General features: G+C 36.7%; 4 protein-coding genes across 6 annotated transcripts; 2 read left to right on the forward strand and 2 right to left on the reverse strand.

The window, feature by feature from the left end:
- The first annotated feature begins 5,483 nt into the window (after window positions 1–5,483).
- LOC120006099 (squamosa promoter-binding-like protein 3) lies at window positions 5,484–7,743 on the forward strand. The gene is made up of 2 exons (XM_038855987.1): window positions 5,484–5,854; window positions 7,402–7,743. Exons 1-2 carry the CDS (start codon window positions 5,559–5,561, stop codon window positions 7,517–7,519), a joined length of 414 nt encoding a protein of 137 aa, XP_038711915.1. The 5' UTR covers window positions 5,484–5,558; the 3' UTR covers window positions 7,520–7,743.
- Window positions 7,744–8,453: 710 nt separating this feature from the next.
- LOC120006098 (glyoxysomal processing protease, glyoxysomal) lies at window positions 8,454–15,163 on the reverse strand. 3 transcript variants are annotated; one of them, XM_038855984.1, is made up of 14 exons: window positions 14,907–15,158; window positions 14,752–14,798; window positions 14,449–14,638; window positions 14,324–14,371; window positions 14,152–14,217; window positions 13,568–13,711; window positions 11,920–12,012; window positions 11,700–11,803; window positions 11,185–11,270; window positions 11,017–11,111; window positions 10,214–10,925; window positions 9,883–10,075; window positions 9,338–9,429; window positions 8,454–9,068 (listed from the first exon to the last, which is right to left on the reverse strand). In XM_038855984.1, the coding sequence occupies exons 1-14, from the start codon at window positions 14,970–14,972 to the stop codon at window positions 8,806–8,808; spliced, it is 2,199 nt and encodes a 732-aa protein (XP_038711912.1). In that variant the 5' UTR covers window positions 14,973–15,158; the 3' UTR covers window positions 8,454–8,805. The 3 variants fall into 3 exon arrangements, with proteins under 3 accessions (XP_038711912.1, XP_038711913.1, XP_038711914.1); XM_038855985.1 differs by lacking the exon at window positions 14,907–15,158 and having other exon boundaries at window positions 14,701–14,798; XM_038855986.1 differs by lacking the exons at window positions 8,454–9,068; window positions 9,338–9,429 and adding an exon at window positions 9,436–9,805 and having other exon boundaries at window positions 14,907–15,163.
- Window positions 15,164–19,815: 4,652 nt separating this feature from the next.
- On the forward strand, window positions 19,816–21,344 carry LOC120005146 (ethylene-responsive transcription factor 12-like). Its single transcript, XM_038854622.1, has one exon. It carries the CDS (start codon window positions 20,736–20,738, stop codon window positions 21,198–21,200), a length of 465 nt encoding a protein of 154 aa, XP_038710550.1. The 5' UTR covers window positions 19,816–20,735; the 3' UTR covers window positions 21,201–21,344.
- A 2,292-nt stretch (window positions 21,345–23,636) lies between these two features.
- LOC120005190 (protein yippee-like At5g53940) lies at window positions 23,637–26,451 on the reverse strand. Its single transcript, XM_038854691.1, has 5 exons — window positions 26,269–26,451; window positions 25,076–25,119; window positions 24,502–24,610; window positions 23,987–24,042; window positions 23,637–23,887 (listed from the first exon to the last, which is right to left on the reverse strand). Exons 1-5 carry the CDS (start codon window positions 26,362–26,364, stop codon window positions 23,809–23,811), a joined length of 384 nt encoding a protein of 127 aa, XP_038710619.1. The 5' UTR covers window positions 26,365–26,451; the 3' UTR covers window positions 23,637–23,808.
- Between the last annotated feature and the right edge of the window lie 526 nt (window positions 26,452–26,977).

Below are 26,977 nucleotides of genomic sequence, written 5' to 3' on the forward strand. Positions count from 1 at the left end.
TGAATTAGATAACTTTAACGGGGTTGGATTTTAAAAAATGAGAAGGAAAAAAAAAAGGAAGACAAAATATTCAAAACCCAAGAAGAGAACAGGGAGATAAAGTAAAAGCATTTAACAGATGAATCTTTGGGAGGTTCGAGAAAGTAACAACAGACTCTTATTTTTTTCACAAACATATACATTACGCATCACCTCGTAAATATTCCTCAAGCATCAGATGGAGAGTTAGAGGTAATCCCAATGAAATCACACCATCAAATCCCACTTAAGGGTACATACAATAAAAGTTACTATAGACAATACGTTTATGAGTATAGTGTTCACACAATTTTTTGAATATGATGAAAAGACTGAACACGTGTGATTAAAATTATAGGGACTTCTATTATAAAGGCCTTCATCCACTTTAATAACTCTTCGTTATGTTTTCTTATATTTCATGGATAGACATAAACATCAAAATGAAATATATATTGATCAATATTAACAAAGATTAATAATTCATTCGAGTGATCAGGGTGATCGAGTTGACTAAAATATGTGAAGTGGACTAATCTCACTAACACCATAATATGTTCTTGTGACTTAATCCAATTTCACTATTGCATGGTTGGTGACTTAAGAATTATGAAAGACTTACCAAGAGTTATAGACATTGATAATTAATGGGAATGTTTAGGTAGTGATGAGTAGTACTAATTAATTAAATTATTATCATTGAACTTGAATTCCAAGAGGAAGAGATCAAGAGGACTCCATGTGGGAAGAGAGTCTTAAAGTTACAATCTAGGACTCAAAAGACAGATGATATATATATAAGAAGACCACGCTTAGCTAGATAGTTAGCTTTATTCGCCAGGTCTCTCCTGCCTGCTTATGTTGTTGATCTTGTTGGATTTGCAGTTAAAAAAAATACATAAAAACAATAAAAAAGAAACCGTTAATATTGTTGTCAGAAGATGGAATGGAATAGCATGTGATGGGAGCAGCTAAGCAAAAAAAGGAAGAGAGTAAAAAAGCAAGAAAGCATACATATATATATATAGTTTTGGGGACAAATGGATTTTGTAGTCTTTCAAGGGATCTTCTTCTCCTTCCAAACACCCACTTCATCATTCTCTTTGGCAGTAATATTAATTACTTTGATATTCACTAGACCACGTTGTGTTATTTTATATGAATAAATAATGACAATTGTGAGAGATCAACCTAGCTAATTAAGAGTTTAAGATTATCAATGGAGAATTGATTTAAGTATTTTAGCAAGATATATGTACTCTATGCAAAGACTTGTGCCGCAATCCACATGTTTTCTAACCCCACTATCACACTCAATATACAATCCATGTACAATCACAATGTATCATAACCTAATTAATTTATTATTCGTCCATTTTGTCAATCATTTATATTATTTGTGACTTAATTAAATTGTTCCAAAATCGTGCTAACAAATCCTTTTCATACTAGTTAAAACAGCAGAAGTGTAATCAAAAAATGGTGCATATATATATATATACGATGTAATTTTAAAAGTTCAAACTCGTAATATGACTTGTATGATATATCACCCCACAAAATTTCAATTTTTATGAATGTGGTTAATTAGTTCCTTCTCTTATTCATTGATTTGTTCAAAATATATATCGACATGGCTGCTTTATGGAAATATTCTCTCTGTTTTTTTTTTGATAAAGAAATATTCTCTCTGTTGCATATGCGATAATCATGTATGCATCCATGCATGCATGCCTATCTGTATTTATCATACAAGAAAAGCTATATATATATATGACTATGTAAAACTTCAAATTTTACCTAAATTTTATACAAAACAGGACATCATATAATACATTTGCTTATAATCAAGTCTTACACTATATGGATTTGAGAGAAAAAATTAAGCAGGGGGTCATAATGTCATATATATATATATTACAGTAAATGTAGATAGGTAGATACACTCTTATACATGAGGGTGGTAGCGCTAGTCAATTCTTTTGGGGGTTGAGGGTGGGTCCAACGCACTCACACTCAAGTCACTCACCACCGGACAAAAAGACTGCAAATTGGCAAAACATGAAGAGAAACCCCACACGCATGTTAAAGTGATTGAGATCTGTATCCACTGATGGATGGAGAGAGAGGGAGGGAGGGAGAGATAGTAGTAGTGTCGATCGAGGGGGACCAAAGCATAAAATGCAAAGCCAACTGTATCCATCAAAGCCCTAATATTAATTTAATTAATGTACCCAGACAGACAAAGATCTCACTCTCCATTATTTTCTCCACCCTTTATTTTATATCATTCGTTCGTTCATCACTTCATTGTTGAGAAAATATTGTTAGGCTAAACCCATAAAGACGACTTGAGTACTTGACCTTTCGTAAATTAGGTTAGATTAGAGATTCTCATGGTTTAGTGGTGTATGAGATGTTAGGGTGTTCAAAACTTTAAATCACCTATTTTATTGGGGGATATGTTAACTAATCTTTGTATTATATATGTATAGACTGTGACGGCCAAGTGAGAATGCAAATGAACTCTTTTGACACACACAAAAAAAAAAAGAAGGATTCTTTTAAAAGCCAAATTACTATTCCATTTCGTGACTTTCTCAATCATATATGTACGTATCTCCTGTACTTACATGTAATCAGTAATCTTATAGGTTACTCTGGGGACGGGTGAGAGGGGTTGTCGTCCAAGACCCCTCATTTTTTTAAAAAAACTATACTATTAATACTATGATAGTGGTTGATAATAAATGTTAAATGAGTTAGCTATTAGTCTATTGAAAGTGATTTTTGATCGAAAAAGTTGATTACACAAATATAGTTAATGATTTTGCATTTTTAAATGTTACAAGATTCATATTTTTAAGTAATATATGATATTTTAATTTTTTTTTCCCCTCAAGAGGACCCATTTTTTAAAGTTCGTTCTGGGCCTCCAAAAGCTTAGGTACGCCACTGGTTAGTACTAAGTAAAGTCTCGATATATGTTAGGCAAAGGCAACCCTCCATAAATATGCATATTAATATGGAAAACCGTAACTAAACAGAACCAAAGTTCCCCCACTCCACATAAAGATTAAAGCTAATCATAGCTTATGTAATTGCATATTTAATACGTGGTAATGAGTGCAATTAGAGCCCCTTAATTTTGACATATATTACGGATCGGGTAATGAGTGCAATTGGATATTATATTGTTATGAGCATGGAAAATTCCAGTGAGCTTCTTCTTCTTCTACTTCTCTATCACGTTTTTATACATTAATCCTATTCGTTTCACACATAATAAGGTAGTTTGTGGACACTTGCTTATGGAAGTTTCAATTATCGGCCCCTCTTGTGGGACCAAGAGAATGTTGTGGAATTTTCTATTTTTATATTTTATATAGATTGGTCGGATGAAATTGATTGGGGGGTGATGTTGAGATTCTCCCACTAAGGAATTTAATAATTAATAGGGAAGCCAAAGAGAAGGAGCAGAGAGAGATCATATTGCATCTTATTTTAATACAAGTGTTATAATTATGAGATTTATAAATTATATAATTATATTATGAACTTATAATTAATCATATTTAATTTTAAATTGATCCAAATTACCTTCATTTTATGACCTGGCTGTTCTCTAATATTGTCCACATTGTGGGTTTTTTTTTTTTAATTTCATACAGAGGAAGGAGATGAGGGAGGCTCGAACTCGAGATCTTTCTAAGATATTACATACATGAGTGTCATCTGAGTTACTTGTAGTTCTCTTGTCCACAGTGTGGTTAACAACTTAACAAAGCATGTTGAATGAAATTGCATTGTCAAATGACTTGATTATTATTTTGTAATAACACTTTAAATCGGTGGGCCAAGCTGGCCCACGTTGTTCAAACTTAGTGATTGTTTAAAATTGAATAACACTACACAACAGTCAAAAGTTGTTGCGCAATCCTCGATTTAAACTAGAAGATTTCTTTCTAATCTCTGGCCGGAATTGGGCTCTGACCTTTTCCAGGCCCATTAGTTCTTTTATTGGGCTTGACCATACTAGGCTTAAGCTCAATAGCTCATGTATTTGCTAGCCCAAATCATTGACATTGTTACTTGGGCCCATTAATTCTGGGTAAACACCCTCTTGAGCCCAGATCATGTGGCCCATAGTTGGGCTGGGTCAAGTTTTCAGTGGGCCCAACAAGCTTATGAATTGTCCTTTGATTCTTTTCGAGAAAGTCCTTCATTCGGCCCATTAAGGGGGTGTAATGGGGTCGCACTCTGCCAGTCTGAGATGCAGATTTTGCAGTACTCTATGAAGATTTGGTTCCCCTCCATTTTCAGAGAACAAACCGGGAGTAACCATATATATATATATATATATATATATATATATATATATATATATATATATGTATATAATGGTCCACAGAAACTTTGTATTAATGAAAAGGCATGAAAATGAGAGGGCATGCAAGGACGAAGGAGATAAAGAATAAGATGCCAGGAATCAGTAGGAGCAAAAAATAAGGACATATGAAGGTATGCAAAGTCTCTAATGGTGACAGTCCAGCATTTAGTAAATCAATGGGAGGGATGGGACCATACATTACCAGGTGCAGGATTTCCAATAATGCAGCATATATAGATGCTTGAGAAGAAAATGAAAGGACTGTTTGCCAACTTGCAAGAACCTAATAATATCGACACTTCCTTAAGTACTAGATACCTAATTAATGGACAGCTGCTTTTTAATCAATCTTTCATGTATAATAATAATGTTTGTGGTCCAAACAATCAATATTGCACTACCAATTCTTTTTATTTAATGATTTTGGCCTACTACATGCATCCGTTTTTTGGTAAATGACGACAACAACGCCATATAAATTTACTCTCTGGATAGCCTACATGGACCTAAACTCGATTCGTTAAACTCGTGCCCAAAAGTTTTCTTTTAACGATGTGAAATGAATCCACCTTTGATTTCTCTTAAATCTCTCGATTACTTAATTTACTTGGATTACCCTCCCTCCAAGTATTTATCTATTTTTTTTGAACTATTCATTAGGTATATATATATATATAGAGAGAGAGAGAGAAATAGATTGTTTTGATAGTGAAATAAAGTAATATAAAGTAATACGAATAAATACCAAATCTATATCATCAATCGTGATCGTTTAGTCTTTATATATACCAAACAATTTGTGGTATATTTGAAAGCTAATGAGCTAATTTCCATTCTTATATATGTATAAAGCTAGCTAGATGTGTGAAATGATAAAAGAACTTTTTTTTTTATTATTAATGCATGTTAAGGATTTCGAACTAATTAATACAAGTTTTTCTCTTATTTCTACTTTATAGTTTGATGGATCTATACCCACTTTATTACCTGTCACTGTTAAGCTTTGCTCTGATGGGGAACAAAATGGACTCCTCAATGCTCCTCGCACACAATTCTTCTCCCTTTTCATTACTATTTAACCTAGCTACTGAGTTCTTTTTTCTCCTTGATTTTCCTAGCTCCTCCTCTTGCTTGGATCTAAGAACTGATAATGGCGACAAGCAGAGCAGAAGGAAAGAGGAGCTTGAGGGAGATTAGCGAGGAAGATGAAGAGGAGACCGAAGACGAAGACACTGGAGAGGATGATAAGAACAAAAAAGGGAAGAAAGGGTTGTCATCCGGTTCAAGCCGCTCAACGCCAGTTTCTTGTCAGGCAGATTATTGTGATACCAATCTCAGTAATGCTAAGCCGTACCACCGGCGTCACAAGGTCTGCGAATACCATGCCAAGGCTCCCGTTGTCGTTGTTGCCGGAATACAACAGCGCTTCTGCCAGCAATGTAGCAGGTTCGTCAAACCCTAATTTTGTGCTCATACTCAAATTCTAACATGACAATCAAGCATGTGTCCACTGATAGAGTCGTAGGCGTGCAACCTAGAATTCACTGTTCAATTCCTGAAAACAGTCTCTCTCCACATATTATGTGTAGTAAATTTTACATATATACTGTTTGTCTCCAATGCGCTCAATCGTCCACTGGCCGGGAAGTTTTATGCACAGGATTTGTTTACCTTTCTCAAATTCTAACACGATTTTTTCTCTTTTTTAATTTACTGGCTCAAGTAGTAAAGTCCACTGTAATTATGGAGGTTAATTTCAACCTAAATATTGGAACAAGGCACGAACAAGTAGATCGAGTAGTTGAATTAAGATCTTCTCCATGATCATTTACAAAATCTATTGACTCTGAATAATATATCAGAATTTTTGAGCGGATTTGGGTAAAACCCTTTTATAAATTTTCCTTACAGATTATGATATAATGATGCTTAATCCATTTCGATTTAAGTCCTTGATTAATCTTAGCATTACTTGCTTTTTATTATTTAAAAGTTGGAAGCCAAGAAAAAAACATTTTAGGTAAAGAGCTTGAGATATATGTAGATAACCCTTCTATATATTTATATGCATTAATGTTTGTTTCCCTGAACATTGTTGGAGTAGTAATTAAAAGCATTTTAATTCCAATAGAAGTTGAGATTTTATAAGGAATGGAGCTAGACAATTCAATTAAAGATTCTATATTTATATTTTATTTTATCCTAATCCATGAAAAAAAGAGTTAATTAATGTTGATAACTTATAGATATCTAGTTTCAGTCTTAATTAATCACATGAGAGCCAGTGATTTGGAGACTAAATTTTATAATATTCTAATTATTGGGAATCTAGTAATCCATACACAAAAAAGAAAAAGAAAAGATTTAAAATAGTAGTTGGTCTTATCGTATTTGCTTTTCAGTACCATGTGTGGGCTGACATGATAAAAACAGTTGATAAGAGATTAGATATTTGAGCTGGGGATCACGAATTTGCAATGAATCATCTTGTAAGTAGTCAAAGACGGCTTTAATTAGTATTCCCCACTAATTAAGATATTTTCGATCTTTTATCATTCTCATATATATATATATGTATATGTATGTATGTATAATTATCCAGTAACGATGTACTATTGAGGTTTATATAAGTACCTTTAGTTTTAAACACCTATATATATTTGACCAAAGAAACATTAAAGTTGATCTAGGATTTAGGAATTATGGTTTTCGATTTTTTAATTTATGTTTTAGTATTGGAGTTTAGAATTTGAAGTTTAGGGTTTAGGATTTTAGGGTTTAATAAATTTTAATCTGAAATATTTTTGCGAGTAAATCTAATTCAAGAATTTTTTATTTTTTTTTAACATGTCCAATGATTGTTGATTCTATACATCAATTGTGATTAAGAAAGTCTTAATTGTAATTAATGAGTAGCTAGGGAGGATGGAGTTGGGATGATGTTTTTCACATCACTTGATCTTGTCTAAAACGATGCATTAATTAATATACAGGTTCCATGAACTACTGGAATTTGATGACAGTAAAAGGAGTTGTCGACGGCGTTTGGCAGGCCATAACGAGCGGCGCCGGAAAAGCTCATCTGAATATCAGGGAGAAGGCTCAATCTGAGCAGAGGATTATTAATGGGGAAGTGGCCGGGTAAACTCTGCTCGACTCATATTAATGGCGTCCCAAAATAATTTATGAGATCGACTAAGATCTCTATCTAAACCATGCTCTCTCTCTTCTGTCAATTGTAAGCTGTCGTTGAGCAGCTATTCACTATCTTTCAATAAATAAAAAAAACCTGCAATCTATATATAATTATGCGAAGCTACATATTTTGATTTCCATGGCCTTCTCTTGTCAATTGTAATAGCTTGGATATGTTTAACACTTTAACAGTAGTTGAATAGATGTGACTGAAAGAAATACACAACCATTGAGAGGTGGTTCAGTTGGTCTTCGGCCTAACTAGGTGCTCTAGTCGAGTGCACGCCAAAGAGTTCAAATCCAGCTATTAGCAATTTCTTAGTGGCCACCTGTGGCCACCTGTGCATGGGCTTTGGCTTGTGCATGGAGGCTTGCTAATGGGCTTCGATCTACTAGCAAGTCTTAGTGCACTGGGTCTTATCATGTCGGTAGATGATAAACTTTTGTGCACATGAACTTATCAGCCTAAGGTTTGCGCTACCCACCCGAAATTTACGATCACTCAATTGTCCGAAGGGATTGGGTAGTTGTTTGGTTATTAAAAAAAAATACACACGGAGAGAAGTGCTGTTACCCAGAAAACCACACCAAGCATGTTTTAGGCAGTATTAAGCACTGTGGTGTAATGATTGTATCCAAAAAAAATAGTAAGCAATGTGTGAGCTTTCTGTCTAGTTTACCACCAGTAAGCAAATGTGTGAGCTTTTGTCTAGTTTTCCACCAGTAAGCAATCAATCTGGAACAGGAAAAGGATGAATAACCACTCTTACCTCTTCACTCAGGAGCATGAAAGTTCAAACCACAGAATATATCAAAATTTTCAGACAAGCATTATATGGAACTAAAATAGGGTAAATACACAGATCATTTACATAATACCTCGGATGGTAGAAACAAAGATTTGCCAAAAGAAATTTTGTATATTGCAGATTGGCTTCATTTGCTTTGCCATATTATTGTTGTGAGCTTGTAAAGTTCGTACAGAAACAGAATAATCTTATTCCAGTATAACACGCTCGGCAGAAGCACATTGCATATACGAGGGAACATCATGTTATTGATCTTTAACACTAAAAGGATCCAGTGAAACAAATTCAGTCCAGGTAAGCAGTTTTTCACGACTATTCATTCTCCAAGGCGACCAGAACTTGCAATTGTTACGCTAATTGCCAGTTTGCTTGCACAACAGAAATGCTGGGTCATCATAACTTACTTGGAAAAATCTCATTAGATAGCCTTTCTGTTTTGCCAAGTTGAGTTGGCCTTTCCAACAACTTCTGTCTTTCGGCCATGAATTTAGCGAAACGAGAACCCTTCACTTTTGCATCATTCTCCAGGAGTGACTGCTGTGTACTTGGCAAGGGAAGCTTGGGCCTGGGGGAAAGCTGTGGCATCAACGCCCATACCGAAGAAAGGTGCTCGTTCGGTTGATCAAGATCTCTCAGTAGAGAAAAATCCTGCATGTCTATTAGGAGGAAAAAAGAAGAAGAGGGCACACACATCAAAACTATATTAAGAACACAGGTCACTGGAGAGTGGAAAACACCTGAGCCAATGAAATTTATATTGTTTTGTGCTTTCAGCTTGCAGGTTAGTTGACTTAGATCACTTCATACCTTCTGATTATAAATCTTCATGATAAGCACATTACAGAATAATCAATTTGAGAATCTAAATTCCAGGAGAAAAAACATTCCATCATCATAACATTCAGAGCACTCTTGAGCTAAATACCTTTTGCAAATTCAAATATAGGCGTCAAAACTGCACATGGAATGCTGAAGTTCAGGTGTGGTATGATAGTCCCTCCACCATGTCTTGCGTTGCTGTCGGAGTTATCATTTCAGTAAATAAAGGGAAATTGAAGAGCATACGAGTTTAATCGACCAAGAAAAAAATAATTAAGAGCTTCAAGGGTTATGCATATTGGGCAGCAAACACAATTCATGATATTTCTGTTTTAAGACTACAAATCTCTGTTCATCTTTCTTTTAAGATTACATTAAAAAAAAAAAAAGGAGCCGCATGAAAAGAAAATTGATATTTGATAGTAAAAACTTATTTTTCCTTGTGTTGAAATCTTAAAAAGGAACAAACGAGGGCAGTAACAATGTACTTAATTTGTCTGACATTCCATATCAAGGGGCTCGCATGCAGAATGTAATAGGTTGCAGATTTGCTAGCCTCTTGAATATGGTTCACCTAAAACTGGAGAGTTTCAGCACAAACAGACAGAAGACCAAATGAAAATGTTCTTTGTGTAATTTCGTACTCTTTACCTTGTAATGAGTCCAATCATATGGCCAGCTGAATTGACAACAGCACCGCCACTACTACCTGGATGGACAGCAGCAGTTGTTTCAATCATTGCTGGAAACAGTGTCTCTGCTGGCAGAATGTGTCTATCATACAGTGGCATCTCTGCCTTGACTATTTTCGCAATCACACCTGAGCAAACAGAAGGGGAAAATCCTGCAAAAGAAACATTGGTCACTACTGTGACAGATACATGGCATGAAGAAAATATTTATGAACAATGGATTGGTTTTCAGCTGTCAATGTCCAAAAACAACCAAAAATAGAAATAGAATGTAAATTCAAGAGCTTTACCACATTTTGGCCCAAATAATCCATGTCCAATAACATATGCCTTTGATCCTGAAGATGGACAAGATAAATCCACAGCAATAGGGCAAACCCGACTTGGAACATACTCAAGCTGCAACAGGGCAACATCTAGGGATCCCTTACAAACATACACCACTTTAGCATCACACCAAATCCAAGGGTCAGCATGATCCAAACGAACACGTATTTTTCTACTTCTTTTGTAAGTAAAACTCAATTTATATTCGTTCTGTTCATCAGCCTCTGAAGTATCGACAGTCTCTAGTGACTTAGATGAAAAACTCTGAGTCTCAGCTGACCCATGAACTCTGGCATGCCTGCCAGATGCAGATGATTCTGGAAAAGAAGGAGCTAACCATGGTTTGGCTCCATTTCTTGCATCATGTACAGGAGTTTTGCCAAATCTCCATGGTTCTAGCAGATGAGCATTTGTGAGAACTAGACCTTGGCAGTTAAGCAGAACACCGGATGCCCATACACCATCATCAATGGTAATAAGACAGACAGAAGTCATTGCCTTCGCAACAGGTGCCGGTGAAGGGAAGTGGGACATAGGACTTCCTTCAGATATAAATGCATCCCCTACAGAATTTGAGTTTTCTAAATTAATATGGATCTCCTTTTCTGCATTTTGAGGCACCTTCAGCAGCAAGTCACCGCAAGCTCTTGCAATGGCTTCCCATGGAATCACCAGCTGTTACCCAAGGCTAAAGTTCTGCATGATGCATTAACTAAAGAGAAAGTTTTAAAACATCTAAACTGAGGGTTTAAGTTTTGCAGGCTACCTGAACCTCAGCACCACTATTCTTTTGCTTCAATGGTCGGATTAAGATACCAATTAAACTTGCATGTTTGCTAAAAACTGGACCACCTTCCATTCCTGAAGAATTTCCATGTCAAAATTTTTTTAGCTCTCAACATCTACATATGGTATAACAAAGATTTGTTCTCACCAGGAAGACACCGAATATCGGCCATCAGCAATGACCTGTTAAATGATCCGGTAGGATAGCAGTTGGCAATAGATCCCACTGATATACTGTTCAAGTAAAAACAGCCCAAAAAAAAACTACTATGAGTAAAACATAAGCATTTGTTAATTATTATGCATCAGACATGTATACAAAAATTGACCTTTTTTTGTTTTCAAAGTCACTGAAGTTAGAAGTCTCAAACTTGTGACTTTCATACAACAGTAATTTTCATTGATTAGAATGGAGATAATTTCAAAACCCTGAAGTTGATCGGGAATGAAGAAAAAGTGGTAACTGGTAAGCATAGGATATTTGCTAAAAAAAATACCATTTAGAATAATGTTTCACACTTTCACCTGAAGTATATAGAAACCCAAATAGGAACGGTACAAAGCAGATAATCTGATAAAGAAACATCACAAAAATCTGTACGCAAATGATTTACTATATAATTATATGGTAAAACAAGAAAAAAATTACAGACATGAAACTACCTGTTAAAGAAGTGTGCAGGGGAAAGCACGCCAAAAGGAGAACCCAGAACTAGAAGAAAATCTCCTCTTTTATCAAAGGGTGATATGACAATCTCCGGCAGATTCTAGAAAGAATAATCCACATCAAACAGATGAAGTATTGAGAAAAAAATTGACAAACAGATACCACTAAGTAAAAAATTAACGAGAATGAAATAATTTAAAATAAAACGTATTTTACCTTACTACATAAGGAAACCCCAAGAACAGCCATTCGAGTAGTTGATCTGCCCATAAGACTTCGTATACTTGATTCCCTTTGCACCAAATGCCTCTGGCTTCCAAGAAAGGTTTATTGCAATGCTCAATTCAGAAGTGGAAAATTTTTAAATTCTTATACAGAGCACATTAAATAAAATTAAAAAAAAAAAACCCTTAAAAATCGGAAGGGAATTTGAACACCATTTATGTTCTAAGGCACGGGGATGCTGGAAAGGATCAGCAAAGAGATTGTTCTCTGATAACCTTTTTTACCAATATCTTCAAAAAGAGATTGTTCTACGATAACCTCTTTTACCAATATCTCCAACTTTTTCTACTTTTTTCCCTAAATGATACACGTATTTTACCTTTTTTTTATCGAAAGAGTCTAAGGTTTAGTTCAAATTCAACTGAAAAGGTGGCTGAAGTCATCAATACAGGTTCAGGAAAAATCTAAAGAATTTAGGGGGAAAAAAAAAAAAAAAAAAAGGAGTACACACCATTTCCATGATAAATAATCATTCCCACGCAACAGCTCAATGCAACTGGCTAAAGCATATGTCATGGGGGGCACAATATAAGATGGCTGATACTTGCTACTGGCAGTTAGTTACCATTGGAAAAACATGATTGATTGTCATATAAGTTAAATCTGTACAGAGAAGACAATAGCAGATAATAAGAACTGAACTTAATGGAAAAACATGTTTTCCCATTTCAAGCAGCCGATTAATGGAGGTTGCAATGCTGCATGCAGATAGTAATGCGGCGCCAATCGGTTAACTGTTCTACACTATAGAAGTGTTCTATGATAACCTTTTTTCCCAATATCTTCAAAAAGAGATTGTTCTATGATAACCTATTTTACCAATATCTCCAACTTTTTCTACTTTTTTCCCTAAATGATACACATCTTTTACCTTTTTTTATGGCGAGAGTCTAAGGTTTAGTTCAAATTCTTCAAATTCAACTGAAAAGGTGGCTGAAGTCATCAATACAGATTCAGGAAAAATCTAAAGGATTAAGGGGGGGAAAAAAGGAGCACACACCATTCGATGATAATATGATAATAATCATTCCCGCGCAAAGCTCAATGCAACAGGCTAAAGCATATGCTCCATAAAAATGTCAGTAAAACAACCCTAATTCTTGTGTGTGGGTGGGGGGGGGGGGGGGGGGGGGGGGCACAACTACTGGCAGTTACATTGTACAAAATATGATTGATTGTCATATAAGTTAAATCTGTATCGAGAAGACAATAGCACATAATAAGAATTGAACTTAATAAAGAAAAAAAACTTTTTTTCCATTTAAAGCAGCCAATTGACAGAGGCTGCATCCAGTTAGTAATGTGGCATCAATCAGTTAACAGTTCTACACTATAGAAGTCCTGAAATAGCTTCTAGTTATCCATCCCTCTAAAGACCTTCAACCAATGGTCCCCCAAAAAATTTTGGAAATCCAACAAGGCTTCATACTGCAACACTTTCAGGTTTCCTAATTTGTTCTTGGAGAAGAAACTTCACTAAAATTGATTGCATTTAAGAAGATAATGAATAATACTGCAGATTTACATGTACCAGAAAACAGATGTAGGATAAGCATAGAAAAGCTTAATCTATACAAACCTGTGTTTGAGTGGTATCCACAGAAGACATAGAATCATAAGCAAACGAGACTAGGGACCAGCCAACCTCCCATCCTTGCTCTGGTGTGGATGGAGAATCTTCAATAAGAGATTGGAGACCAAGGGAAGATTCAGGGACATCAACCTTTGAAATGCATTAATAACCAGATATGAAATCACATTTTTTTTTTCTAAATCATCAAATGCAGGGAATCAAAGCAATGTTTGAAAGATTGAAAATTTCAAGGAACAAAGCAAGCCAAATAGGCAATAGCTAATAGAATGTGATTATGAGTATCCGATGTGTTCACAATAGTTTATCTGGCTCCATCATACACAACGTAGTCATTGATGCTTAAGTTTCACGATCTTGGTAGACTATGACCACAGGAAATAGTACAGGAACGCAATTGAATTTGTTGGAATGGCACAATATGTCAATATTAAACAAATGGCCAGTATTTATCCCAGCATCAACCATCGACTGCACCAGCATCTTATACAGAGACAATATGCACATTTAATCAACCATATTACACAACAAATAACACGAGGGAAAAAAAAATCGGCCAATTATATGCCTACCAATGTTAAGAGTTGTGCAGTGACCCAACAAGGAGCCTCACTATCTCTGTCTACGCTCGCATTACTCTGCAAATCAAACCAAAACCCATTAACATGTGTACCCAGTCCTATACCCCAACCTCAACTTCCAACTGTTTCAATCATAAAAAAGAATGCACATTTAACCTCATACCTCAACCATGATATCAATCTGCGCACCAGAAATCAACTCTGGTCGGCTCTGCAGCAATCAATAAGCAGCACAAATGAGCAATATATCAAACCCAACAGTCTATTACACAATTATGCTTGATTTACCACTATAACTTCTTTCTGGGAAATGCTATCCCTGTGTTTTTGGGATAGAAAAGGCTCAACAACGGATGCAACAGTCACCACCAAACACAAATCCTGATTGCCCCCGCCTGAAATTCTCTTAGCCACATCAACATCGTAAAGGGTATCATGCAATAGCATCCCAGAAGCTGAAAGTGTTGTCTTTCCAGAGCTACAAACACCAGAGTGAGTAAACAGAAAAACAGCAGTAAGAAGAAGACCTAAGAGAAGTACCGAAAGAGTTTCATAGCTGTAACTGAAGCTCAAACTACAAGATTCTCTCACTTGTATTGATGAAAAGCATGGTTTCTCATCTTCAGCCTCTTCGGGTCCTAAAATTCAAACCAAAAATCATATTGAATCGCATATAGCGGAATTATAGTGAAATAAAACACACCCACATACTAATAGTTTGTATGCATAGATAGAGGTGAGCTTACAGGTCCTTCGACTCTGACCATGACGGAGAGATTCTTGGCGAGATTGACGATGGCCGGAGAACCCATGAGGACAAGTAAAATTTGTGGTCAAGGCTTCGTTACTTTGTATATGAAGGAGTTACAGACAGGGAGAAGATCAACTGATGCTTTTGTCGCAGCTCAGCGCTTCACGCTTTACGATGAAATACAGATCCAAGAAACGGCGCCGTTGTGGAGTGTGGACTGCAAATCGCGATCATCTGGGTTTATGGGCCCTTTGTCTACAGTTCCAGCCTCCATGGGCTGCTAATATAGGCTGAGCTTCGTTGCAATCATTTGCTTTTATGGGCCCATCTTCTACAGATAATGGGCTGCTGGGCTTGGCTTCCTTGGAAAGGCCTCGTGTGGCCCACGCTGAAAAAAATTCAATTAATTTATGGCATTATGAAATTACCACATGGCGAGAATACCAAACAAACAATTAATCGCGCAAAATGAACTTAACTAGCTTTTGATAAAATAAATGACCTAATTACATTATCTAAATATAGCAAAAACTTGAAATGATTAGGAGGTGAAAAGGCTTCTGGATAGAAAAAGATAGAAAGGGGAATTTGTCTTTCCCTCACAAATTGTGAATGCATTCAAAGATATTGTCCATCTAAAGAACCTCTACAGATATTCCTATCATTCCCTCATAATTTTGTTTTAGAAAATGATCCCCACTCGAACTCATAACCTCTATAAGACAAGTATACTTTGGAAGGCTGTGAATGCATTCAAAGATATTGTCTCTCAGTATCTCTACAAATATTCCTATCATTCCCTCACGATTTTGTTTTAGAAAATGATTCCCGCTCGAGCTCATAACCTCTATAAGAGTTATAGAAGTATACTTTGGAAGGCGGTTTGGTAATATAGCCAATAACAACATTCCAAATTTACAAAATCGATGAGTGGTTCTTAGGGTTGAAACCAATCACTGATCTAATCACTCACATTTAAAAGGCTTCTTTGGAAAGCCCACCCAAACAAAAAATTCACCATCAACGATTTGTATAGATGCAGTTTGAAAGTCTCTGTTCTTATCATCAACCCAATCAACATTATTCTTAATCCAGATACATATATAAATTTACAAATATTTTTCATTATAAATTTGGAATGTTGTTATTGGCTATATTAGCAAACCGTTTTCCAATGTATAATCACAAACATTAACAGCACAGAACGTATTGCGACAAATAGACTGCACAGTCTTACACTTGAACTTCTTCGGTGTTTCCACCCATGCAGATTCAGACAAGCCAAATAACTCGACAAACAAATAAGGATATCCAATTATACCTCCAGAGTTTCTTGTTATAATAAGGCATAGTTCTTGCTTCTCAGCAACCATGCCCACTCTAAGATCATCCATGGCACTGTCCCAGCAGAGTAAGATATGTGTTGATGTTGCTGCAGATAACACTTCTTGCGATTCACTTTCCTTCACTGGCCTTGTATGTGTTCAAGATCAGAAACCAAGGAACCATCCTAAACATGTCAAACAATCAGACAGTCAAGACCAAAGTTTCGAGTTCAGTTGTAGTGCAATAGAATCTCTTGCTCTCAAGTCAAATAGCAATCGCCTATCCGATCGACTAATCACAGACCTTCAGCTCCTACAACAGCAATCACAACCTCAAGCGAAGCAGCGCCGGGATAGCAGTCATCGGAGCTCCAAAGGCTCAACACCAGCAACCCAGATGGGGGAAAGCACCAACTTTGCAAAAGGTTCTTATAAACCAGATAACAAAATAAGAAACCAAGCAGTCAAGAGCACTGCCCCAAGCTCGGGCCTCGGCTGCAAAATATTTCAGTCATTTATGTCACCATGCAGGAACGTCAAGCCAGACGTGAAAGCTCCAGCTCTGCAAAGAGAAAATATCAAGTCACATTAGTTTCGTATTCTTTTTCTTTCTTGTCTGTCGCCTTAGGAGTAAACTTGCCAATAACTTTTCGTCCGATTTTATACGACAAGGTCGGGATTTAATCAAGACTCAAACATTCACGTCGGTTTCTAGAGTAAAACAAAATTAATAATACTTTCGATTTCTACACCAATATGCAATATTTTGCAACCTTAGACTAATAACTGCATAAAACATGAATGAATACTAGGTACTTCAATGATAACTCACTAAAGTCTTAACGGTCCAGCAACTCTGTTTCGACTCATACAGACATCAGCTAAGCTCACCACAATAACAGATACTTGACTGTAATCACAGGGGCACAGCAATGGCTCTACAAATCTAAAAGAAAGAAAAAAATGGCATTCACCATGTATTATTGGGCTTGTTGGCCAGCAGTGACATTCACAAGCAAACTAATGGATTCATGAAAGTGGGGAGAGTGGCATGTCAAATGCAATTTTGTTCCACTGCATTCCATATTACATTATAACTCATTGCTTTCATCCTCAACTGTGCCAACTATCTTCTAATTCAAAAGGCATATCAAAATCAACACTCCACCGTCATTTACTCAGTAGTAAATCCAGATTGGATATTGACTCAATGCCAAGCATATTATGTAACACAAAACCTTCAAAGACACTTTATAGCCTTGCAGGTTGATAAAAATTTTAAGGCAGATCAAGCTTTTCTCAGGGAAAACCATTTATTGAGAAATTAAGAAACAATGACTAACTGAAATAGATGCAGAAATTCATAAGCAAAATACAGCCAATAGGCAATGAGATCAGTAACTTACTGGACAATCTCCAGCAACGACTGTGACAATGATATAAATCTCATGCAATCTACAAGTCAAAATTCAAACAGTTTACATCTAAAACTGCTCAAGATGCTTCAGACCCAAAACTAAATGAGCTTCAGATCCAAAATTAAATGAGCTAATGCAAACAGTTTACATCTAAAACTGCTAAACATAAGTTATAAAAGGAGATTGTCCCCCATAACTCCATTAACTGCTTGTTAGGACAAAGGCAAACTCTTTGTCCCATTTTTCTTTTCCGGCGTTTAGGGCTTAGGGTTTAGAGCACTAAAACAGTAAAACCACAGAACATCAACACCCCGGATGCATGTGTTTTCAACTCCAAAGACATGAGAAGTTAAGATGAACTAAAACCTAATTATACCAAAGCTACCTATACATCTCTGACAAAGTAACACACAAAACAGCCGGTGTTATGATTCTAACAATCAAATAATAAAAGAAACATGAACAAACAATGATGGAGGCCCAACTGATCAGGTTGTGACTTCTAAAGTTGACCCTGTTCTGCTTAGTTGGTGAATCCATCAATTCGTTATTGTGTTTGCATCAAACAAAGAACAGCCCTAACCACAATAATTCACATTATCATGGATAACAATACACAATATCATTGATCTCATTTAAATTAGAAGTAATCAACTGCGGAGCAAAATCAAAACACATGCACACATAATCAATGAATATGATTTCATAAATGAATTCACCTGTTCGATCCTCGTTACTTTCTTCTCGTGAACCTGACACCTCTGCTTCCACTTCCATCTCCTGTTCCTCACCTTCCTCCTCGTCTTCTTCTATCGTTTCTCCCTTGTTATCATCATCGTTTTCCTCATTACCTGCACTGCTTTCTTGTTCTTCAGCTATTTCTTCCGAGTCTTCCTCTTATTCTGGGTCCTCTTCCATCTCCGAATCAGAGATTTTAGCGGATTGGGCTTGGTCTTCGTCTGGCCCAACACAAACTAGGCTTCCACGTGTGAAGTTCGATATAATATTTTTCAAATTTGAGCCCATTTTTTATTGGGCTTTTTATACATAATGACAAAATGTGTGAGTTGTATTCCAATAAGGACAAATCAAAAACAAGTTTAGAAATAAAGACAAAAATTACAAACTTATTGAAATGCCCTTCTTTCTTCTTCTTCCTTAACGTCGTCGGACGGAAGTTGACCCTCCGTCCATCATTTTCGACAACCGAACTATCAAATTGAAGCTCTAGGTTAGCCCAACCAAAACTCAATCATCACCAACCGTCAATTATCATTTAAGTCGCCGAAAAAGTTTCATGAAAACTAGTCACCATTTGAAAAATAGTTCGATCCAGCTAATACGACCAGCGTTGTCGATCATCAACACCACCGATCAACTCCAAGGACTAAGGCGCATCATATTTGGATCTCAATTCGATGAAATAAGTGAAATCATTCAAGTTTCTAGATCTAGAAATTTGTTATCCGTTTCAGATATGTACATATTATATCTGTTTCATATATGTAGATATTATATATGTTTTTGATCTGATGATATTATACATGTTCAAACAAAAATTTTGTATTCCAACCTTCATTATGAGGGCCTTACCAAATGAAATTCTTGTGTTTCATTATTCTCACAGATATAAAAAAAATAACATATGAAACAAATAAAATATGCTATAGATTTGTGGGTATGGTGGATGGCCGCCGTCTGACCACGGATCAAGGCTGCTGACAAACAAAAAAGAAGCGACGGAACACCATGACCAACCCCCAGCCATCATTAATCGTCGTTAGCTACTAGTTCCACCGAATTTGACCTTCAAACTCTTGTCAATCGAGAACAAAAGTGTCCGATCCGACCATAGGAGACACCACCATCGCAAACCACCACCACAGGAGTGTAACCCATACTTAGACATACCATTCACGTCCATCAGTTGGTCGGAATAGTCATCCGAGGAGGAAGCTCATATTTGAGTGTCAAATAAGGAAGATGAGGATATTTTCATTAATAAAACAAATATCTTTAATTTTTTGTCCTTTATGAAATATTTTTTAAACTTGATGGATCTTGTAGAATAAAACTTATTGGATTGTCCTTATTAGAACACAACTTTTAAGTGAATGACTTATCTCCAATTTTTCATTTTTTATTAAATCTTTAGTTATCAACCGTTGGATATATTATCTGTTCATCGTACGGTTAATATATGACATGCAGGCAAGAATGCAGCAAGAAGATTGGCAGGTAGGAAAACCCAAAATGGTATTGAAAAAATAACATCACGTGAACATGTATCAGTCAGATACAGCGAGTCTTCAGTCATTCAAACATCAACCACCCGTACAAATTTCCACTTTTACCTGACGGTTCCCTATCACCTACCAGCGGATCACTCCGTTCATCATCGGACTCGGTTCTTGAAGACCCGACTCGGTCCTGTCTCCCGCATTCAGACACCTCGCTCTCTGCCTTCCACGTGGGACCCTGCTGAACCTCTCTCTGCAACCACAACAACTGCTACCCTTCATTCACTATCCGACACGCCACCCCCAAAATCCTGCAAAATCTGATCAGATTTTTATAGTGTCATCGGGACGGAAAGAAAGAAACAAAACTACAAAAGGCCAGCACAGTACAGTAATTATAGGGCATACGTCACCACCGGCGCGGAGATTAGTCACGTTTTCACATGATAACACCCCACAGCAAGAGTCCTCTCTCAGGTCTAATCAGGCGGCGGCTCTCTGCGTTCCTTTTGTAGGCCCCACTTTTTGAAACTCATTTTCTCGATCCACTCACGTGTCAGCCTCCACTCAATATACACCGTTGGATGAATAAGGAATACAATCATATCAATCGAACGATTGAGATTAAAGATAGAGCAAACTCTCCGAATGAAAGGAGACAGGGTGGCTCCGCAGTTCTTTATATATATATATTAAAAGGGAGCAGTCTCGCCGTCCAGCCGACGATTACGGAAGACTGCGTGGGTCCCACCTTTCTCTTCCTCCGCTCTTCTTACCTGGTTCGTTCGATTAAAGCTCCAGCGCTCGCTTCACTGTTTTCTCGAGCTTTTTTTGTTTTTTCATGGCGTCGTCTGGGTCACGTGAGGGGCACTACAGGGGAGTGAGGAAGAGGCCGTGGGGTCGTTACGCAGCTGAAATACGTGACCCGTGGAAGAAGACGAGGGTATGGTTGGGAACATTCGACACACCTGAAGAAGCTGCCCTTGCATACGACGGAGCCGCTCGTTCTCTCCGTGGATCTAAAGCGAAGACCAACTTCCCATCCCCTCCAACTGGGCTTTCTCTGGACCTCAATATTCTCCCATCAGACCACCACCACCGCCACCACCATCATCGTTGGGTCCCTCCGTCGGCCCAACGTCTCGGTCTTGGTGATTTTCTCCACACTGGAGTTCTCAAGGGCATGAACTTTAACGGCACTCATGAGCTTCCGCCATCGTCAGGTGATGTTGCCGTTACCGTCGCGCCTGTTGTTCGACGTGGCCTGCCCATTGATTTGAATGAGCCTCCCCCACTCTGGCTGTAAATGGATGAGCTAACTTAGCTTTCTGTCGGCATTAACCGTCATCGTTTTGATCTGGCTTTAGAAAATGAAAAAAGAAATCTTCTTGTTCTCCCACTACTGTTCTGTGTATACATATATGTTTTATGGTTCGTTCTTTACTATGGATTTCGCTGCTATTGAATTTACGTATCTCCGATGATAAACACTGCGAACCTGAAATCGGCGCTTGGTATGCACGCTTGGGGAGGTGAGAGTAATTTGCTAAGCAAGCGTGTGCGTTTAGCTAATTTAGCTTTAGCAGTAAACCTTTTTGTAAGTTTGGGAGAGTGCAGAGATGTGGTTCTGATAAATTTAGCAGTGGACGGTTTAGGAGAAAGTAGACCCATTCTCTGATTAATGCGCGTGTCGGTACATTGAATTTGAATTGACTGGACCGAATTGCCCCTTTGAACCGCTGTCTTTACTGTCCAGGCTAAAATCATCATATAAATCCAAATATCATACAAAAGTACTTAAAATGCAATGACTTTGGGAGATCAAATTTATTGAATGACAATTGCAATTCAGCTCGTGTTAAGCAGAAATAAGTTAAAGTGACCTCGGAAGGTCCTTGATTCGATTTCCACCGGCAGCAATATTTTATGGCCAAGCTTTTGGTCCAGTTTATCATGTCGTTATATGATAAATTTTTATTCACATTGATATGATGGATTGAATTAAGAGTTTAGACCTATATTTAATGTACAAATGACAAATTGATATAGTGTAATTCGTTGTAAAAAAAAGTTGGAGTGACATGCATGTGCTTTAGTCAGTTTTACCATAAAAAAGGTCGCATTCCATGAATATATTGTGGTACCCAATCTTATCAAAAGTGTGGAAAATTAAGATGAAAATGTTGGGGGTATTACTATTTGCTTTGGTATAATTAAATCAATTCCTCAATAATTAAGCGGCTGATGATGGGGACATGGAGAAATTAACGTTGTTTGACAGGCTAATGAAATATGTATTGGAGAAGAAATTGTTTGTGTTTGTTGTTAGCGTTTCATTTGCGACTTTTAATTTCTCTATTAAGGACGATGGCTTAGTCTTTGCAAATCAACATATTAATTTATTTAATGGAAATGAAATTTGCAGACCTCACACACAAACTCATTTGTCACTTTCAAACGGAGTAGTGTGTGTACAGAAGAATATAAACATGCATGTCTTTTTTGAAACCTATAATTTTTTTGTAATATCAATCATTATACTTTTTTCCTATAATTTTGTTTAGTGGTGAAAAGGTCAGTTTCAACTATTTTTTTTTCGATCTTTTGACATAAATTTAACAAATTGTTCAATCGGTTATTGTCAATTTTTTTAATTTATTGTTTAAAGAAATATGTAAATTTATTTAACCAAAAACTGACCGTTGGATCGGTTCTGTGAACAAATTTTTACAGCCCCAATTTTGTTCACATTAATACCAATTTGCATGCAAACAATCAAAAGTTAAGAGTAACTTTACTCTCATTATTCAGGACTTACCGTCAGCGGGTAAATGTAAAACAGTCAATAATAAAGTAAGGGTAGAAACGTGTATAACACGCAATCTCTCTGCAGTCTCCACCTACTATGTTAAGATAAATAAATAAAATTATCAAAATAATTAAGTAATTGGCGTCAGCAAGAGTCAGTGGCAACCGCAGCAGCAGCTGCAGTTAGCTGGCCGTCCTTTCAACTCTTAGAAATCGACTGATTTTAGTATTTTACCATCCAGTGGTTCCCCTTCACTTTCCGACATTTCCTTTCTATCCTTTTCAATATTATTTTTTTTTCCCTATTATCGTGAATTATATTTTATTATTAATTTTAAAAAACAAAATAATAATAATAAAACAGAGCTGAGCTTTGGTATGTCTCGCACAGAGAGAATCTTGAGATATGCGTGAAAGTGTTGTGACAAAGAAGCAAGCACACGTGATATATTATCTGTAGTTGTTTTGATGGGGGAACCGCAGGTCGTCGTACGTGTCAACACCGAATGGACCCCCCTCACGAGCGAATCTGTCGGCAGCAGAGGCGTCATGGCGGTCCAAACATCACCAACACAGCAAAAAATCACAAAAAAGGCCCCAAACTTGACGATCTTTTCGACGGTGCCTTTAATCACGGTCATCCAACCAGGAGCGCTCTTTTTTTAAGATTAACCGCGCTGTTATGTTGTTGTTATTGTCTTAGTGTATATCACACGACACACACGTACGCATCATCATCATGATGAAGGATTCACAGATCATAATCATCATCATGAGCCATCACGGACGGTTCTCGTGGATGACACATTGGTTTTGACTGGGCCCTTTTATCTTTTGTCCAAATTTTGACCTAAAATTTTTAAAAAGTGCCATCTTTTTAGAAAATAAAATAAAAGCTTTCTAAAAAAAAGCTTGTAAAAGTGAAACAACGGACTGAGATACGGGTTTCGCTGGTTTAATTTATGTGAGAGCAGATAATAAGTTGTTTTCTAAAATAAATTGAAAAGTTCAATGCTTCTCGGTTTGATTTTGATCTCCATGTACTCTATTAACAACTTCTAATCCTTCTTTACTACTCATTTTTACAAAATTTAAAAGCAAATCCATCAGGGATTTTCTGCGTCACTTGAACCAGCACGTACCTCCAAATTGAGTTCCTCAGGGACTTCCTCAACTATCCTCAATCTGTTAATCAATTGCGCACATATGATGCTTAACTCAAAAGCTCGAATATAAGATTTCAAAATGGACTAATACAGTTAATAGCTCAAACAAATTTAATACCTTTCAAGAACAAACTTTCCCTCCTTGTATTTCTGGTGTTTGTCATGTGCTGCCACCTACACGACATTATCACCACGGAAAACTTTTGCTGTTAAGCAGAACTCATTCAACATCGTAGTGCAGATTCTAGGGTAAGATATATAGCATGAAGCATTTATGCCCGGCCTATTGAAACCAGATCCTCTAGGTAAAGGAATTGGTTTATGCAGCAGCAAAATATGTCAAGGAGTATATGTGAATATCAATTAAACAAAAGGATGAACATTACATACACAAATGACTTATTTGGAAGGTGATATTTAACTGCTTAAAAAGATGAATCCTCAGTGGAGAAATTCCATCCTGTTTATCAAGTTGATGAGGAGAGAGAATGGGAACGAGGATCCCCACTTTAGGTGAGATATCATTTTCTGAAAAACGCGTTGCATTTGAGTTATTCCATTTGTTAATGATCATTCAAGACAGTGTAGTACCACTTGCTTATCACATCAAAACAAAAGTACATGAAAACATACATATTTCCAGCCAAGAAGTTGTCCACAACAGCAGCAGAATATATCTTCCACAGTGTGCATTCCAGAAAGCATCAACCTCTCCTCTTGTTGTCCAACCATAACATTCACCCTAAAAGATTAACTACAGATAAGGCAATCTAAATACATCAATATTCACTCAGATTTCCTCATGATGCATGTAATGGAATAACTTTCATCACTTTTTTTTGGAATGGTTTTTGAGATTTGATAATGAAAAGAAGACTGTAAGAAAATCTGAATTGAAATTCTCAAGATCAACCTGAAGATAAGAATTAAATCAGATCTAATGCATATGCAATCCCCCACCCCAACCCTCTGTAATGGGGGCAGAGACCCAACAGGAGCAAGAAAAAAATCAAAGCAATAGTCAGAGGGAGCAAAAGGGGAAGTCAGCAAACAATTTCGCTCAATGGCCTATAGCAAATCCTTGTTTATCATATCTGATTATTGAGAGAAATTATCCATAATTTCAAAATAAGACCAAAAATCAATCACATGTTAAAAAGAAGCATATGAAAGGTAAAAATTGCACACACAAAATGGAAAAACGTACACTTTGTTGAAGATAAATGCCCTCCCTTGATGGAAATTCAAAGACTGAAAACAAATAGCAACCAATCAGAGTCAAGATTGAACTTTTTTGGAAGAATGCTTGGAATGAATACTAAAAAGTTCATGCTAACATCCAACTTTTTTGGAAGATTTCATGGTTCATGCAATCAATTCTTTGACCAGGTAAATAAAAAACAGTAAAAAGCAAGTAAAAACATATACAACAACAAAAATGATGTCAACATATTAGCAATTTCACCATGGTTAAGCTCTTAATTTTGTTAGGGGCAAACACTCAATCCCTTGGCAGCAGAGGCATGTACATCAAAAGCTTATACACCAAACTGAAAATATTATTACTCAATTACAAATGAAACCTTTTTGAGATTACAAAATTTATTAAGACAATAAAGCTGAATTTTTTTTTCCTTTGATACAAACCACTGAACTCCTATAAACTACACAGACCAAAATTTCAGCATTCATATTTCCCAAATTACTTAACTAACAAGATCGCTTCAGAGAACAGTAACCCATTCCCTTTATTCGAAGAAAGTTGTTCACATATTTAACACTATTGTTGCTAGCATCCTTTCTATCCATGGACTCCAGCAGAACAAAATATTTGAGCTGGTTTGCCACCCATTCAGTGATCACATATATCATAATGTACAAGGACCAAAATAATCTTCACAACTACCGACCAGTTAAATTTTGAATGCCAGGAAATTTTGTACTGAATTGATCAATACATCAAAACAATCGGCCCCAGACACCACCAAACCCCCAGTGGACCTATAAACTCTCTATTTTCACATTTTTGGCAACATTTTAGACTCTGCATTACTGCATACAGCTCATTCACAATTATTACCTTCTGTAGGCTACGAATTGCAAAAGTGAAGACCCCAAAAGCTTCGTTTTATTACCACCTCTTCGATAGCTACCTTTCGTTGCATTATTCAACATTAATTTCATAGCACCACTTTAGTGCCCGTCAAAACCCTAAACCCCCCATCGAATAAACAATTTCAATCCGACTCTTTTTTCCTCGCCTCAAAACAAAAGAGGAATTGAAGGTAGATTAAACAAAATCAATATGGCAAAAAAATAATCAACACGACATTTGATCCAGAAATTAAACTGCGAAAAAATTTTTAAGAGAGAGAGAGGGTGTTTGGAGGTGATACGTACTCGCGGAAGAATATCGTCAGCGTGGGCAAGAGCACTGTCGCAGTATCTGCATCTGTAACACCTGCCTTCGACTTCTACCAGAAACACCCTCCCCATCTGGATTCTCGATCTCCGCGACTGCGCTTGCTATCTCATGCTTACAAGTTACAACGGCGGCTCGGTAAACATGGTAAAGAAATAAGATGACCAAAGCGCGCAATTCTTTACGTTTAAACTACCGGGTACAGGCTATACCCGGTGGATTCTATGCTTTGTTTTTTTTGTCGTTTCTCATGAAGTAGTGACCCCGAATAATTTCTTATTCTTCCTTTGTCTTACATTGACGATAATTTATATTCAACTTAATATCACATTTAATACCGACAAAAGAGTCCGTGTTCCAATTTAGACATTAACAGTCGAAATGTTTCTTTTGCTTCTCGAGAGTTAAAAATTATTCCAAATAGGTAGCTCGAGAAGGATTTGGACCTTTTGGACAATCAATCCACCTATGTGACATGTTAATTATTAAATAGGAGTACTATTTTGACATGACATAAATCACACGTCGCATATGGCAACTGACTTCTTCCTCCGACTCTTTGGCTTCTCTTCTTATGGCTTCTTCTCTCTAATGGCCCCTTGTTTCCTTGAAATGCCAGAGGCTTCTCTTTCTACAAAGCAGTGAAAATCTATCCGAGTTTTTGACACAATTTTGAACTTTAATCAA

Source organism: Tripterygium wilfordii, chromosome 9 (assembly GCF_013401445.1).
Source record: "Tripterygium wilfordii isolate XIE 37 chromosome 9, ASM1340144v1, whole genome shotgun sequence".
Lineage (NCBI taxonomy): Eukaryota > Viridiplantae > Streptophyta > Magnoliopsida > Celastrales > Celastraceae > Tripterygium > Tripterygium wilfordii.